The 17,355-nt window shown below is 39.9% G+C and overlaps 1 protein-coding gene across 12 annotated transcripts in view; it reads left to right on the forward strand.

Annotated features, from left to right (window-relative positions):
* The window catches only part of SEL1L2 (SEL1L2 adaptor subunit of ERAD E3 ligase), an 84,792-nt gene that overhangs the window by 1,823 nt on the left and 65,614 nt on the right, over window positions 1-17,355 (forward strand). For 10 of the 12 annotated variants that reach the window (XR_006280365.1, XR_006280366.1, XM_043512079.1 and 7 more), the window contains exons 1-2: window positions 9,340-11,378; window positions 15,580-15,629. Coding sequence is in view for 10 of the 12 variants with exons in the window: in XM_043512079.1 (XP_043368014.1) it covers window positions 10,949-11,378; window positions 15,580-15,629 (480 nt within the window). In the remaining 2 variants the exon portion in view is untranslated. Of the gene's footprint in view, window positions 1-9,339; window positions 11,379-15,579; window positions 15,630-17,355 lie in introns of those variants that run through there. The other 2 variants (XM_043512078.1, XM_043512082.1) reach the window with 1 other exon arrangement.

The raw sequence follows: 17,355 nt of genomic DNA on the forward strand, positions 1-17,355 counted from the left end.
ATTATAATCTTGCATTAGCATGTTACACACAATCCCACCTAATCCTCTCTTATAGCTGCTTCCCTTTGTGACATTTGACTTCAGAAATCAATATGTCATTGGGGAAAAAAGCAAGACATGTACAACTATTACCCTCTGTGCACTGCATTTCGTAGGTTGTAGGTTACAAATTAGTTTGAGCAATGTCAAATTTAAAATTTTGTTGTCACACAATTAAGATTTTGGTGTTTGGGACAAGTGCAGTTATTTCATATTTTAAAATAAAATCCTTGCTCTTTATGTCTGGGCACCTTGGACCCAACTTTTAGAAGATTTTTATCATGATCTAAAACTGAAAACTGTTTTAATTTAAAACCCACATTGGACTGTAAACTTAAATATATATACCACATAGACATTCCCCTGCACCATTTGCAACCTCCCATTGCAGCATTGTATTAGTTCATGAGACAAAATATGAGTATAAAGTATGTGAAGAAAAGTAAAACTTTCTACCTGGCTTTCCAAGCTGAGAGAAATGAGAAAACAAAACAACTAGCAAGCAGGCTATATAATATTGTAGTAGTTTAAAAAAATATTTTAGTCAGTCAGTCGGTCAATCTGTTGTGTTATTATTGTAGTAGGGAAATTTGTTATTTTAAAATACTGATTTTAACCTCTAACTCGGAAATAATTTTGAAAAATGTAATTTAGCCATAATAAATAGGCTGTACGTAAATTCTGTTTACTCTTTCAGTTTCCCATCTTGGGTGCAGTAGATTAAGTGAAACATACAGTTTGTAGGTTTCAGAGTTGTAACCATGTTAGTCTGAATCAGGAAAAACAATGAGTACGTGTGGGCACTTTAGAGACTAACAAATTTATTTGGGCATAAGCTTTCGTGGGCTAAAGCCCACTTCATCAGATGCATGGAGTGGAAAATACAGTAGGAGGAAATATATGTATATATATTAGCAGTACATGAAAAAATGGGAGTTTTTTTTACCAAATGGGGGGTCTGTTCTAATGAGACAATTCAATTAAAGTAGGCTATTATCAACAGGATGAAAAACCACTTTTGTAATGGTAATCAGGGTGGCTCATTTCAAACAACTGACAAGATTACCACTACAAAAGTGGTTTTTCGTCCTGTTGATAATAGCCCACTTTAATTTAATTGTCTCGTTAGAACAGACCCCCCATTTGGTAAGGCAACTCCCATCTTTTCATGTACTGTTAAATATATCCTCCTACTCTATTTTCCACTCCATGCATCTGATGAAGTGGGCTTTAGCCCCTGAAAGCTTATGCCCAAATAAATTTGTTAGTCTCTAAGGTGCTACAAGCACTCCTCATAGTTTATACAGTTTGTAGTTACTTTCAGACCAGTTTCACTTTCTAGTGCCTATACTTAGCAGTGCTGCCTGCTTGGGCTCCATAGAGAGCCCAACTGACTTCATTTGTACTGTGCTTGGGCGTAAGGTTCCACCTTCATGGATCACATGGGATGATCAAGGCCAATAATTTTGATCCCACAATGAGATGGGTAAAGGTGGATACCTGTGTAGAGCTCCATGGAAGTCAAGAGGGCTACACAGGGAGCAGGGGACCACACATGCACAATCAGTTGCAGGGTCAGGGCCTTAATTAGCAAAATAAAATTTATAAATAAAACCTAAATTTTAGGACAAAACTATTTGACAGTCACTTAAATATTCATTCTCATTTTAGTCAAATACATATATTTAGGTCCAATCCTACAAACACTTATGCATATAAGTAACTTTACTCATTTGAGCAAAATTACTCATTTGCGTAAGTTTTTACATGATCAGGCTTCTCGATAGTGAAACATTCCATCAGTCTTGACCAACAACCTAAAAGGTCATGGACAATTTAGCAAATTTGGACTTTTCCTCTTTTTAAATAATTCATCCAAAAGTTGTTGAATGTTGTGACAATCTTTATTTTCCCATTTACTTTTAAGCTGCAAATATGTAGTCTAAGGAGCAAAAATGCAGAAATAAATCAGAAAGAAAATATTGTAATGGTATCAAGTCCTGATATAAATTCTTCAAAAATGAGCATTATGAGATACTTATAGGAGGAAAAAATTGGACATCTCTGTAAGAGGTATAAAATGAATAATTTGCATGTGTGAAAAAGTGTGCAAAATGTGTCTTTAAAAGCTAAAAGTCAGACATGTTGAAAAACAAAGCTTCACAAGACATTGATAGGGAGCAAAAATGTATCAAGTTGCAAAATCTGAATCAAATTTTTTTTAGCTACATGTAGCAAATTCTGGTTTTTGTTATTACGCTGTGACAGTAACAAAAGACTGCATTATCCTAGTAAAAATACAGTTTATCTTCAATTAAACAAGTTTAACAGAAAATAATACTGAGGTCTTAAAATACAGAGGAAAAAAAAATCACATGATCAAGCTAATAACTTCCTGTGTTAATTATAAAAAGAAAAAAGGAGTACTTGTGCCACCTTAGAGACTAACAAATTTATGTCAGTATAAGCTTTCGTGAACTACAGATCACTTCATCGGATGCATTCAGTGGAAAATACAGTGGGGAGATTTATATACACACACACAGAGAACACGAAACAATGGGTTTTATCATACACACTCTAAGGAGAGTGATCACTTAAGATGAGCTATTACCAGCAGGAAGTGTGGGGGGGGGAAAAGAAAACCTTTTGTGGTGATAATCAAGGTGGAACATTTCCAGCAGTTGACAAGAATGTCTGAGGAACCGGGGGGGGGGGGGGGGGGGGAGAAATAGTTTTACTTTCTGTAATGACCCATCCGCTCCCAGTCTCTATTCAAGCCTAAGTTAATTGTATCCAGTTTGCAAATTAATTGCAATTCAGCAGTCTCTCCTTGGAGTCTGTTTTTGAAGCTTTTTTGTTGAAGAATAGCCACTCTTAGGTCTGTAATTGAGTGACCAGAGAGATTGAAGTGTTCTCTGACTGGTTTTTGAATGTTATAATTCTTGACGTCTGATTTGTGTCCATTTATTCTTTTACGTAGAATTTGACCAATGTACATGGCAGAGGGGCATTGCTGGCACATGATGGCATATATCACATTGGTAGATGCGCAGGTGAACAAGCCTCTGATAGTGTAACTGATGTGATTAGGCCCTATGATGGTGTCCCCTGAATAGATATGTGGACAGAGTTGGCAACGGGCTTTGTTGCAAGGATAGGTTTCTGGGTTAGTGGTTCTGTTGTGTGGTGTGTGATTGCTGGTGAGTATTTGCTTCAGGTTGGGGGGCTGTCTGTAAGCAAGGACTGGCCTGTCTCCCAAGATCCGTGAGAGTGATGGGTCGTCCTTTAGGATAGATTGTAGATCCTTGATGATGCATTGGAGAGGTTTTAGTTGGGAGCTGAAGGTGATGCTAGTGGTGTTCTGTTATTTTCTTTGTTGGGCCTGTCCTGTAGTAGGTGACTTCTGGGTACTCTTCTGGCTCTGTCAATCTGTTTCTTCACTTCAGCAGGTGGGTATTGTAGTTGTAAGAATGCTTGATAGAGATCTTGTAGGTGTTTGTCTCTGTCTGAGGGGTTGGAGCAAATGCAGTTGTATCGTAGAGCTTGGCTGTAGACAATGGATCGTGTGGTGTGATCTGGGTGAAAGCTGGAGGCAAGTAGGCAGGAATAGTGGTCAGTAGGTTTCTGGTATAGGGTGGTTTTTATGTGACCATTGCTTATTAGCACCGTAGTGTCCAGGAAGTGGATCTCTTGTGTGGACTGGTCCAGGCTGAGGTTGATGGTGGGATGGAAATTGTTGAAATCATGGTGGAATTCCTCAAGGGCTTCTTTTCCATGGGTCCAGATGATGAAGATGTCATCAATGTAGCGCAAGTAGAGTAGGGGCATTAGGGGACGAGAGCTGAGGAAGCGTTGTTCTAAGTCAGCCATAAAAATGTTGACATACTGTGGGGCCATGCAGGTACCCACCGCAGTGCCGCTGATTTGAAGGTATACATTGTCCCCAAATGTGAAATAGTTATGGGTGAGGACAAAGTCACAAAGTTCAGCCACCAGGTTAGCCATGACATTATCGGGGATACTGTTCCTGACGGCTTGTATTCCATCTTTGTGTGGAATGTTGGTGTAGAGGGCTTCTACATCCATAGTGGCCAGGAGAGTGATTTTAGGAAGATCACCGATGGATTGTAGTTTCCTCAGGAAGTCAGTGGTGTCTTGAAGATAGCTGGGAGTGCTGGTAGCGTAGCGCAGCGCCTGAGGAGGGAGTCTACATAGCCAGACAATCCTGCTGTCAGGGTGCCAATGCCCGAGATGATGGGGCCTGCAGGATTTCCAGGTTTATGGATCTTGAGTAGCAGATAGAATACCCCAGGTCGGGGTTCCAGGGGTGTGTCTGTGCGGATTTGTTCTTGTGCTTTTTCAGGGAGTTTCTTGAGCAAATGGTGTAGTTTATTTTGGTAACCCTCAGTGGGATCAGAGCGTAATGGCTTGTAGAAAGTGGTGTTGGAGAGTTGCCTAGTAGCCTCTTGTTCATATTCTGACCTATTCATGATGACGACAGCACCTCTTCTGTCCGCCTTTTTGATTATGATGTCAGAGTTGTTTCTGAGGCTGTGGATGGCATTGTGTTCTGCACGGCTGAGGTTATGGGGCAAGTGATGCTGCTTTTCCATAATTTCAGACCGTGCATGTCAGCGGAAGCACTCTATGTAGAAGTCCAATGATCACTCTCCTTACAGTGTGTATGATAAAACCCATTGTTTCATGTTCTCTGTGTGTGTGTATATATAAATCTCCCCACTGTATTTTCCACTGAAGGCATCTGATGAAGCGAGCTGTAGCTCACGAAAGCTTATGCTCAAATAAATTAGTCTCTAAGGTGCCACAAGTACTCCTTTTCTTTTTGCGAATACAGACTAACTCGGCTGCTACTCTGAAACCTGTGTTAATTATGACTTATTTTAGAGATATAATGAAAAATGCATTCCACCCCCCCCCACACACAAATACTGATTACTTTTTAATCTCCAGACGGCTCTCATTATCAAGTCTTTGTTATAGAAAGTTGCAAAAATGACTGTGGGCCTGCTGCAGAGCTGACCAAAGTCTATGGAATACTGACCTTCATATTGCTTTGGATCAGACACTGTAATAGTTCTAGTTAGTGTAAGAGAAGGTTGTTTATTGCGGGTGAGAGGGTGTTAATATACAATATGCCTGCAATATGTTTAAAACAGGTCATTTGCAATCAAAACTAAAAGTTGAATCTTTAACTGATACATCCTCAATGTGAATCAATTTAGGAATACCCAAATACTGAATATTTGTAGTTTTAAAAAGTTTTTCATAAGGTCTAGCTTATGGTGGACAAGCACATCATCGCCTTTCACAAGTGCTCCACTTAGGACTTCTAGTGCTACATGTCTGTACAGAAGTATCCTTGATCTGATCAGACTCACTGATATTTTTTTCTTTAAAAATACTGGTTTGATACAAAATGTTGGAAGGGAGTATTCACAGGTTATCTTGTCAACCATATAGTAACAAAACAAGATTTCTCTATGCCAACATAAATTTTAATGCTCAAATTACATTAAGCACACAGTATCCAGATTTGCAGCTTTTAAAATCCTCACTGCTGTTACATCTGCATGCAGTCAGTACATCTGTGTTTTTCAACTTCTACAGATGTTTATCTTTTTTTCCCCCCGGAAGAAAAATTACTTTAATGTCTGTGGGATCTAATTGCACAATTTTAGTAATTTTGCTAAAGACTATTTGTCTCATCCTTTTTTTCCTACATAGGGGCATTTTAAACTAACATTTTCAGTTTTATTTTGTGCATTTGACAGTACTTTGCACAAAATTTCCTTTTGTTTGTATGAATATTTCCACCCAGCAGCAGGGAAGAGAAAAACATTTTGAAAATTAAAAAAACACACAAAAAAACCAACAACACTGAAATTGACTATGAGACTCAAGTGTAGTACCTGAAAATACTTTTAACTCATGGTTTTTTTTAATCTAACTAGATTCAAGTTGATGGTTTCCTTTTAAATCTGCATTTATAATTAAAAATGTAGTAATCAGTTAGCACCTATCAAAATCACTCTCTCTCTCTCTATATCATTGTTCTCCATGGTTGCTGACTGTTATGGCCATGACAAGGGGCCTCAGCTTCATCTGACGGGCGCCCCTTAGTTTGTTCCCAGTGAGATCCGTGTTTGGAGCCTCACCTTCCTTTGAGTCTGTCAGCCCTTCAGTTCCTAGGCTTGTCATCTCTTCCAGTTGCCTATATGTTTGAAGGCAGCCTGGTGCAGGGTTTTCAGCACCTTGTACCCAGGCCTTTCTGCCTCCCCTTCCTTCTCTGCACTCTTGCCTTTACAGGAGGCCTATTTCTTTCATTGGTTGCAGCAGTGGGTGCCTGCCTCCATGACTGGAAGCTCCAAGCTGCTTGCTTGCAAACAGGAGGGACTCTCCTCCCCCGCTCTTTGTTCAATATGGGGCTTGGTGGACCCCATTTCATATCTTCCTTGCAAGACTGAAGCCCTACCTTGGCTAGCATAGGCTACCTCCCTGGACAGAAAAAATGGTGTTGTGAGGCAAGGTTCCTGCTCAGTACTGTATCTGAAAGATACATGGTTGTAGCAACAAGTACCATCTCATGTCTGGTTTCTCTCTCACATTCAGCCACCATAAGGGAGCATGATCAGTAACTAGTGTGAACTTGTTTCCTAGGAGGTAGTACCACACGTTCTTGATTGCCCAGGCGGCAGCCAAGCACTCTTTTTCTATCACTAAGTACACTTTCCCACTGGGGGAAGAGTTTCTAGCTGATAAATGGTCACTAATTATGTATTCCTCATTTTCTGGATGCCCAACTTGAGACCTAGGACTTGATTTGCAATGCTGAGCATTCACAGCTGCAACTGAACTCTGTGGAGCTGGGCCTTGAACATATAAGTGCAATATAATACCAAGTACCCTGAAAAATGAGGTCCTAGATGTATTATATTGGGCACCCAAAATTAGTGGAAACTTTATCTTAATCTCTGTCCCACAGCTTCCCATCTGTAAAATGGAGATGGAACCACCCCCTCACCTCAGAGGGGTATTGGGAAAATAAATTCATTAAAACTTGTGAAGCACTCAGATGCTATAGTAATAAGTGCCACACAAAAGCCCATAAGGAAATTAATAATTCTGTCTTTAGAGCAGGGTTTGAATAGCATTTAGGAAATAACACATGGGCTGCACACTGAATTATGAAGATAATGATGAGTTTTTCAGTATTTTGTTTTAAGTGAGCACTATCTATTCTGTGCACTGAATAAGGCAAAAGTTACATATTGCTGTTCTGACATGGTTAGTTATCATCCTTTACCTTATCCATGTTGGTTCAATTGCAACATCTCTATCCATCATCTTTATCTTTAGGAGGGGTCAGTGTGTTCTTGTATCATCTTTGGGGAGTGTGTTTATACCATAACCTTGTATTGGGGTGTTTTGCAATGTGTTTATGTGAATACTTAGTTCTCGGATAGTGAGCCTACAGGCATCTGCTTTGTAACAGGCTCTTGCTAACTTTGCTTTATATCAGTAGGGCCTGACTTTTTAGTTCAGGCCTTATACAGGCCTCTCATCTCAGGCTCTCTTTCTACTACAGAAGGGTCTTCAGGATTGAATGTGGAAATGTTTCATTCTCCATTGCAGTACTTCTCTCAGAGGTCAAGACTTCCTGAGCATCGCCATCAGTACTGGGATCGGTAATGCCCCCACAGCAGGGACAATGCCTCCTAGCCTAGCTCCTGTTGGGCACCAATGGTGTAGTCCAGAGTGGCCTTCTTGGAATCTCTACAAGTTTCTTCATTGGGCCAGGTTCTGATCATCCACTAAGTCCAGGGTATGTTCACCTGTTTCTCCAATGATCTCTCCACCTGGGTCACCTGTGCTACAACTCAAGGCTGAGGGAGCTCCCTTTGATCTGGTGCAACTGAACCCTTAAATTCAGTTAAATGTGCTACCACAAGAGATTGTGGTGGTTCCACTTCCCTCTTCACCAGACAATGCTATGGTGTGCAAGTCCTCATCTCTGGAACTGGAGGATTTTCAATCATATCATGACTTCCTGAGATGAATAGCATCATCATTTGGTATCCAGGGTAAGTTTGTTCAGAAGAACACTATTAAGTGAGGATAAATTCTGTCATGGAGGTTACAGATTTCATGATCTTCTAGGACCTCCTTGACTTTTGGCTTCAGCCAGCTGCAGCAGCAGAGCTGGAGCAGATGTCAGCGCCCATCCAGGATTAGCAGTGGGATTAGAGCAGCAGCAGCACAGCAGCCCTTGAGGCCTCTGGAACAGCGGGCTGATGGTCAGCCTTGGTGCCCCTGGAGCAGCAGCCCCAGGGCTGGATCAGCCTATGGGGCAGGAGCAGTGGCAGTCAACCCCCACGACAGAAGCAGCACCAGGGCTGGAGCAGCTGCCAGAGCTCAGCCCCTGGCAGGGCTCTTACTGATAGCCTTCCTCCCCTGGATATTTTTAGTGAAAGTCATTGAAAGGTCATGGGCTTCCTTGAATTTTTGTTTATTGCTTATGACCTGTGTCATAAATATAAAGGGAAAGGGAAATACCTTTAAAATCCTTCCTGGCCAGAGGAAAAACCCTTTCACCTGTAAAGGGTTAAGAAGCTAGGATAACCTTGCTGGCACCTGACCACAATGACCATTGAGGAGACGAGACTTTCAAAGCTGGAGGGGGGGAAAAGCAAAGGTTCTCAGTCTGTGTGTTTTTTGATAGGAACAGAAAAGGAATGGAGTCTTAGAACTTAGTAAGTAATCAGTTAGATATGTGTTAGATTCTGTTTTGTTTAAATGGCTGAGAAAATAAGCTGTGCTGAATGGAATGTAGATTCCTGTTTGTGTCTTTTTGTAACTTAAGGTTATGCCTCGAGGGATTCTCTATTTTTTGAGTCTGATTACCCTGTAAGGTATTTACTATCCTGATTTTACAGAGGTGATTCTTTTACTTTTTCTTCAATTAAAATTCTTCATTTAAGAACCTGATTGCTTTTTCATTGTTCTTAAGATCCAAGGGTTTGGGTCTATGTTCACCTATGGAAATTGGTGAGGATTTTTATCAAGCCTTCCCCAGGAAAGGGGGTGTAGGGTTTGGGGAGGAAAGACGTTTCCAAGTGGGCTCTTTCCCTGTTATATATTTGTTAGACACTTGGTGGTGGCAGAAATAAAGTCTAAGGGCAAAAGGTAAAATAGTTTTTATTTTAACCTAAGCTAGTAAAAATAAGTTTAGGGGGTTTTCATGCAGGTCCCCACATCTGTACCCTAGAGTTTAGAGTGGGGAAGAAACCTTGACAACCTGTCCTTAACATTCACTAGAAATACCAGTGACAAAAGTCTTAACCCTGCCTATACGTTAGTGGATATTCTTCAATCCTCAGCTCCTGGGAGAATCACTCTCCTTGTAAATGAAGTGATATTGGAACTTGCCAAATCTCTGTGGAATACTCTAGTGTCGATAAGCATACTGACAAGAGATATTATGTCCTCATACAATGTTAGGCACCTTTTAATTCCCTGGTTGTGACTGTGGCAAATGAGTGTGTGGCATGGGGAGGTATAAGTCTACTCCTAAAGAAAAAGTCTAAAAGGTTAGATTTGATGGGAGTGAGGGTGGCAGTGTATTCAACCGCCTCATGGCAAGCGTGCATTGCCAACCAGCAAACATTATTGTTTAAATAGGACTTTGTAAATTGGGACACAACATTTTCAGCACTTCCAGGGAAGAGTTTCAGGCATTTATTGCAGAGGTCCATTTGGTGGCCAAGACTTTTTTTTAATATAAACACAGTCAGCACTGGATATGGCAAATGCTTTGTTCAGACTTACAGCTTCACCTGTGAGGAGGAGAAGGGCCTTATGGCTACAGAACTCCAGCATAGCTCCCGAAGTTCAGGCCCTAGAGTGCTTACCATTTGATGGTAGTTTCCCCCCCCCCCCCCGAGAAAACTGATATGACTTTTTTGACAAAGGGGGATTTTTTCCTAATATTTTTGTATGAATACTGTGTGTACCTCAGTTTACCCTATGCACTGCATGGTTAACTAGGTGGTGGGAAAGAATAGTTTATTCTTTGTAGTGATCCAGGTGTGATTGACATCTGGCTGTCTAGGGCCTCATGCCCATGAGAAACCCAAAAGACAATGGCCCAGATATTTGGTGCCTAGCAACTAACTACCCAGACTGCCAACCCCTCTCCAGGAAACCAGCCAGTTTTGGCCAGCAGGAGGGTGGGGGAGGGGGAAAAAAAAAAGCTAAGGAGAATGACCAGGTGACCTGTTTATCCTGGGAATCTGAACAAAGGATGGAGGAGGGGCCGTTTGGATGTGATATAGTATGGGTTGCTGGAAGCAAGATTCTCTTCTGGACTGGAGACAAAGAGGGGGCTCTGGGCTCAGGACTGACCCAGGTGAACTATGCTATAGCTTTCTATTCTTGATGCTGTGCTCCAGACATCTAATAAACCCTTCTGTTTTTACAACACTGTCTGAGAGTCACTCCAGTCTAAAGAGGTTGACTGTGCATTGCTCCCTTTGGGCGTGCAAGTCTCCCTCAAGTGGCCAATTTCAGTGTGAAATGGGTGCTGAGTGCTCCAAAGTTTGTACCTAGGAGGCAGTGAAGCCAAGGGGCTTACTCCAGTGAAAGTGCATGACCGTAAGGGGGTTAACACTCTAAAGGGGTCCTCCCAGAGACTGTTCCAGAGCCGTGCGAGAGCACTGGACCTGTGGATATGTGACAACGTTACATTTTTAAGGACTCCTGAGATACTTTGCCATCTTTGTGGGTTTACACCCAGGCCACAAAGATATTATTTTGTGGGTCAGCAACACCACCAGCAACATTGCTCTCAGCAATACTTTTGCCAGTCATCCTGCCATACTAGGGAGCAATGCTTCTCCAGAAAAGGAGAAATCACGGAGAAGATCTTCTGGGTCTAGTTTTACCCAACCAGCCTATAGTCCATCTTTGGGGAGGCAGCATATTGGTCTTTCATATCAAGAGAAACACACCAATAGTAAACATTTCAACCAAGTCTCAATTCAGGGACAGGCAGTCTTGCTTCTACAGTGCTTGGGAAAGAACTACAGACAGATGGGTTCTAAGCACTGTGGAATCATGTTATGCTATACAGTTTCTTTCCATCCTGCCCTCCCATCCCACTACCCCATCTCTTTTCAGGGATGCTTCTCACAGAGCACTGCTTCTTCAGCAGGTCCAGACTTTGTGTGCTCTGGGAACTACAGAGGAGGTTTCTCCTTTTCATTGGGGGAAAGGGATTCTACTCTCGGTACCTCCTGATCCCCAAGTCCAAGAGAGAGGTAAGACCTATCCTTGTTTTCCACAGTCTCAACAAATCTATCAAGTATATTAGATTCCACATTGTTACCCTGGCTACTATTCTTTCCCTGTCAAATCACAACTCATCTGCTGCTCTCAATCTTCAGGATGCCTATTTCTGTGTGGCTGTTTGCTCAGGCTACAGAAAATTTCTGAGATTCCTTGTTGCCAGTCAACACTATCAGTACACAGTGGTCTCCTTTGGCCTGTCATCCACCCCATGTATCTTTACCAAATGCATGACTGGTGGTGGCCTCTCTCAGACAGAGGGGAATTCAAGTCTTCCCCTATATAGATGATTGGCTAATGATTGGCAGATCTGAGAAACAAATCCCCAGTCATGTCCACTTCACTGTGGACTTCTTGCATGGAGTCGATTTTGAACAAAGCAAAGTCAGCATTGACTCCAACTCAAAAAATGGAGTTCATTTGGGGCCCTTACAAGTCTCTATAAATTCGAAGGTCTCTCTCTGACATGAGCAATTCCAGTTGAGTTACTTACCTGTATTGTAACTTCTGTTCTTTGAGATGTGGGTGCAGACATGCAGTCCATGATTCATCCTCTGAGCCTCCAGCCATGGATTCCAGTGTGAAGGAACTGAGGGGTGTTTTGGCGCTGCTGCCCTTACATAGTCATGGTAGGGACTACAAGGGCCAAAGGGTGGGTGCTGCTTCGACAGCTACTGCTAAGCAAAGTTCTCTGGCTTCAGTTTGCTGGGTGCCTGCATGCCTAAGTTGAATATTTCTCAAAGAGCAACAGTTACAATACAGATTTAAAAAAACCCATCTTTTTTGCAAGAAAATTGTCAATGTTTAAAGAGAAGGGAATTTAAGTTATTTCTCAGTCAAAATAAAGTATTACTAGAAGCTGCCACCATAAAAACATGTTAAAATAGTATGCTTGTGAAGTACAGATTCCCTGTAAAAATTTGTATTTGTTAATTCCAAAAGTTATATGCTAAATGAGTTGTGTAGAATTCTACATTTATTAAATGTTAAATTTTTATTAAATGCTACAAAAAGGAAGAAAGCTGTTAGTTTTATACTGCATGATAAATGACTGTAGTGCCCCATTTTCCCCCCTTGCATTTATGTGTATCACAATTATAACACCCAAATTGTAAGGTAAAGACGCGATTCCAATTAGATACTATCAACGAGTTTTTTTTAGCCACACACAAAGATTTATATTATCTAATGTAACTGAACATTTAGTTTTAACTTTCAGTTGTTGACAGTACCTGTTTAAAGACTGAAATTTCAGATTACTTCCTCCAATTTTGCCTTAATTTAAAAGAAAGGTCACAGCTTTTTTGCTTAGCCAGGAATTTTGAAAGTTTAAAGCATATAATTAAAGTTATTGGTTCTGATTCTATAATGAAAAGTTTTGATTTGTGACACTAGCACTGTAAAAGAGATATACAAAAATTTCAATAGGTTTACAACTTGTTTAAATAATAAAAATAAATATTTTAATGAAGTCTTTTTGACCCAAATTCAGAATCAAGATCTGCTTCTGTGGATCCCTGCCTTCATGTAGAGGCCTATTGATTTCAATGGGACTCTGTACAGGTGCAAAGTCCATGCTAAAGATTCCAATGTAGAACTGTGCTCTTAAATAGCAAGCATAAGATATTTACTTCTGACTGTTTAACCACTATTTCTATCATGTTGGAAAACCAGTTTACATTCACTCTGTTTGGGGTTTGACACTGCTAGTGTCACAAATATTAGCTTTTAGTAACATGGCTACCTTCAAATATGCCAATATTAATTTAAAACTTAATGTACTTCCCCCTCCCCACACACACTTATTTATGCTGAGAATTGCATTTTACCTTTTGAACTTTCAAACTGCTGGGTGCAATTTTCATGTAATGAAGTTATGCCTAGTGGCAAATGGTATTGAGCATTAGTTAGCTACAACCCTTTGATCATTTATTCTGCTGTTAACAAATATGTATAATTTGCTGGTTTGCTTGTCTTGGGCAAATAAAATAAAGCTTTAGGCAGCTAATTACAAGTTTAGTTGGTTAACTTCTGTAACTGAAGGATAAAAATAAGGAAATACAGTCACACATCCCTCGGCTTCATTGGTTTTAATCCATTTTATCAGGCTAATAAACTTTGGTCCATCAAATATTATAATAATTCACCTGCCAGACAAAGAAAAACGTGTTGGTATATTTGCTCATGTAGCTTATATAAAGATGCCATTTTAAGTCATATGTCCTATACCACAAATTACACTTAGCTAAAATGCCCATTTCTAGCCACACTAGCAAGTAGGGGAATAAAGCATCAATTCTGTAAGGATGGAATAATTAAAGATTTTTTGCCAGGGAGAAGTGTAAGATGCTTATCTTTCCATTAAGAAGGTTAATAATTGTATTTTCTACTTTAGGTGCTAACCTGTGTTTACTTAGCTTTTATAAGACACCTACCATTAATGTCAGAAAGTTAAGTTTTCAGAGTCTAAGGTCCCATCCACAGACTGTAATTTCTACTGCTTAGGAGACCTTGTCCACAGATCAGTCTTGCAGTGTAAATGAGAATGAACCAAGTTTTCAGATATTTTTCAAAAATACCTCAGCTAAATAATATTACCTATGTTTTGGGACAGTTAGGAAAGTCATTTACAGATAAAAAAAATTAAAAATTCAGATCCAATAAATTGTGTGTATTGATATGTAACTGATCCTATTTCAGAGTAGCCGCTGTGTTAGTCTGTATTTGCAAAGAGAGAAAGGCATACTTGTGGCACCTTAGAGACTAACATAGAAATTTGTTAGTCTAAGGTGCCACAAGTACTCCTTTTCTTTTTGTGATCCTTTTGTTACCCAGGGTTATCTGAACCCAAAGCTGTGGTAATTAATCTCTGTTTTCCAGGCGGTGTCAGGAAATAAATCAGTTGGGGGGTCACAGCACCTCTGTCTGATAAATGATTGGTACACACAAGAATGCTTCATTCAAAAATCCTTGTTTTTATGGATTACAATGCATACATCTAAAATAGAAATAGACTTAGGACTCCACAAAAATAATTACCCCAAGTCTGAGGTAGTATCAAATGACAGCAGCAGGGTTTTGGTGGCCAGCCTCTCTTGTAGCTACTGGGGAGTTTGTCAGTGACTCCTAGTTTGTTTTTAAAAACATTTACAAGCTTCTCCAAAGCAAACTCACTAAACTCTATAGATTTTTCTCAGAACAGAGCACATAACTCATAACCCCTACTAGACTAAATTTCCCTAGCAATAGCCAATAATAATTCATTCTTCTTCTAAGCAAAGTAGCCTCAGCAAAATTTTACAAACACTCATACCCAGAATCAAGATCAGTTTTCCACACTCCCCAGCGCTTCTCCTGAATCTGCCCTTTCACTTTATCTATCTTAGATAGTAAAACTGCAGTTTACAGCTGTTAGTTCTGTCTGAGCCAAGGCCAGGTTTCTCCTGATGCTGTGGTTCTCTCATTTCCAGCTTATGGGGGCTAAGTGCACAAGATGGCTGTGGTTATATCAAATTCAGTTCTCTCATAACACTATCACAGTTACACTTTTCCTTTCTTCCCCTATCCAATCTGTTTCTACAGAGTTTATCATAATGTGGACTCATTTCTGATAGAATCATATTATAAATGTGAAGGTCAGACAGTTCTCTTTCTAAAGAGAATACAGGATTTTTTCCAACATTGCTGAAATAGTGGCATGATTGTTTTTCAGGTTATTTGCAGATGGTAGCACTGCAGGCTAACCACAGAGAGGCAATTCAGTTCAAGCTTACTCAAGTAGGGAGCTGCAGAGGTGACATCCATTATTCCAGCCCAGAAGCTGGAAGAGTTGTCATGGAGTCCTGCAGAATTACACTACACTTAAATTTACCTCCTAACCTGTGGTAAAGGTGATCTCCTCCAGCCCCTACAATGGTCCCTGCATCAAGCCTGGAAGCCTTTGTAACTGAAGCTCTGTATAAGGGGTCTGTGGTGTGCATGCACAGTTGAATTTTATCTCTGACATTGTCCATATAATTTAACTAGGGCCCTACTGAGATACTGATGTTAGAATTATCTGCAAAGACTCAGTTAAAAGAACTGAATGTGTCTCTATATCTAAGAGTACATTCTGTTTGATCAGAAATTAAATTTATAATAAATAGATGTTCTGATGGCTTTTGTTATTTTCAGAAACAGAAAAAAGTTTTGAAAACCATAAGAAAAAAAATGTTTCAAAACAGGTAAGTACGTCTCAAGGTGGAGTTTGTGGGTTGATTGCTTGGGGGTTTTCCTCCCAAACTGACTATGTTGTGTAGTCATTATGAAATATGGACATTGTCTATTATTCTTTTAATCAATGTAAAACGTTGCTTTAAATAAGGAATTTACACTAGTCTGAGGCCAGGGACTCACTGTGTTCTGTCATGGACCACTGACAGAACAGCACTGAGATACTAGAGTGAATGTTTAAGCCCAACATTTCAGAAAACATTAGATTTAGAAAGCATTCTATCATGAGATAGTTGGAGATCCCCATTTTGCTACTACATTAATGGCGCATCTAAAGTGGGGAAGAAGCTAGATAGTAATCAGAATCATACAACTTTAAGGTCTGATGTCTTGCAACATGCTAAGTGTAGAAACACTTGAATGACTAGTGCAAGTGCTTTCAAGATCGGAAAGCCTTTCCATGCACTAGTCCAGGGGTCCGCAACCTTTCAGAAGCGGTGTGCTGAGTCTTCATTTGTTCACTCTAATTTAAGGTTTCGCGTGCCAGTAATACATTAATGTTTTTGGAAGGTCTCTTTCTATAAGTCAATAATATAGAACTAAACTATTGTATGTAAAGTAAATAAGGTTTTTAAAATGTTTAAGAAACTTCATTTAAAAATTAAATTAAAATGCAGAGCCCCCCGGACTGGTGGCCAGGACCCAGGCAGTGTGAGTGCCACTGAATATCAGCTTGCATGCCGCAGGTTGCCTATACTTGCACTAGTCTTATACCAGTGATGGGGGGGGAGGGATCCCTGAAACCCATGTAGGGTTGTTCTAGGATGAGGATATACAAACAAAATTTTGAAAAGTGGCCACTGATTTTGGATTTCTCAGATTTGAGGTCCAATATTAAGGCACCTTGGGCTTGATTTGCTGAACATCTGCACCCCCCACTAAAATCAAGTGAGTACTCAGCACTTCTGAAAGTCAGGTTCTAGTTCCAGTTCCCTGATTCAGTGCCCACTGAAGTCAATGGAAAGGATCCTACCGATTTCAGTGGGTACCAGATCTGACTCTGGCGATCTCATATTAGACTTCGCAAAACTGAAGCACCCATAATTGGCAGATACTTACCAATTGTGATCAGTTATGAGTTTAAAGCTGCAGCTGTGGTATGTGTAAAATATGTTTATTAAATTTGCCTGGATAAGTTATTTATTAGTGCACTTCTTCAAATGTTAGCCTATTTTGTGCAGAAATCTAGTTGAATTTTAATATTTTTACTTGAAATAAAAAGCTATTTGGAAGAAACTATTATGTGCTTATGGTTTTGTTACAGAGAGAAATGTTTTCATAAACCTCCCTTTCAATTCTAATCTCTGTTCAACACTTGTCTATTTTATACTGAATCATATTTGCTTTTGTAGCCGTTCTTCAAGTGAAGCAATATACTTACTTCTAATCTGAAGATCAGTCTGAAAGTATTATATTATATTATTATAGCAATAATATTATTGTTAAATAATTCAGCTTTTTCTGTGGATGTTGCTTAGAACACGTTTGAGAAATAAAACTGATTTCTGGATTCGTAAACATTAACGCAAAGGGCAGCAAGAGAAATATTATGTTCAACATGGGAGACTTACAGTTTATGAAACAATACCAGAATTCTGCATTTGAACTCTGCATCCTAAATTTTTTTTTTAAAGATTCTTATGGTAGGCTGTCATAACTAAGATTGCAAGACAATTT

The sequence above is a fragment of the Dermochelys coriacea genome, chromosome 3, assembly GCF_009764565.3.
Source record: "Dermochelys coriacea isolate rDerCor1 chromosome 3, rDerCor1.pri.v4, whole genome shotgun sequence".
Taxonomy (NCBI): domain Eukaryota; kingdom Metazoa; phylum Chordata; order Testudines; family Dermochelyidae; genus Dermochelys; species Dermochelys coriacea.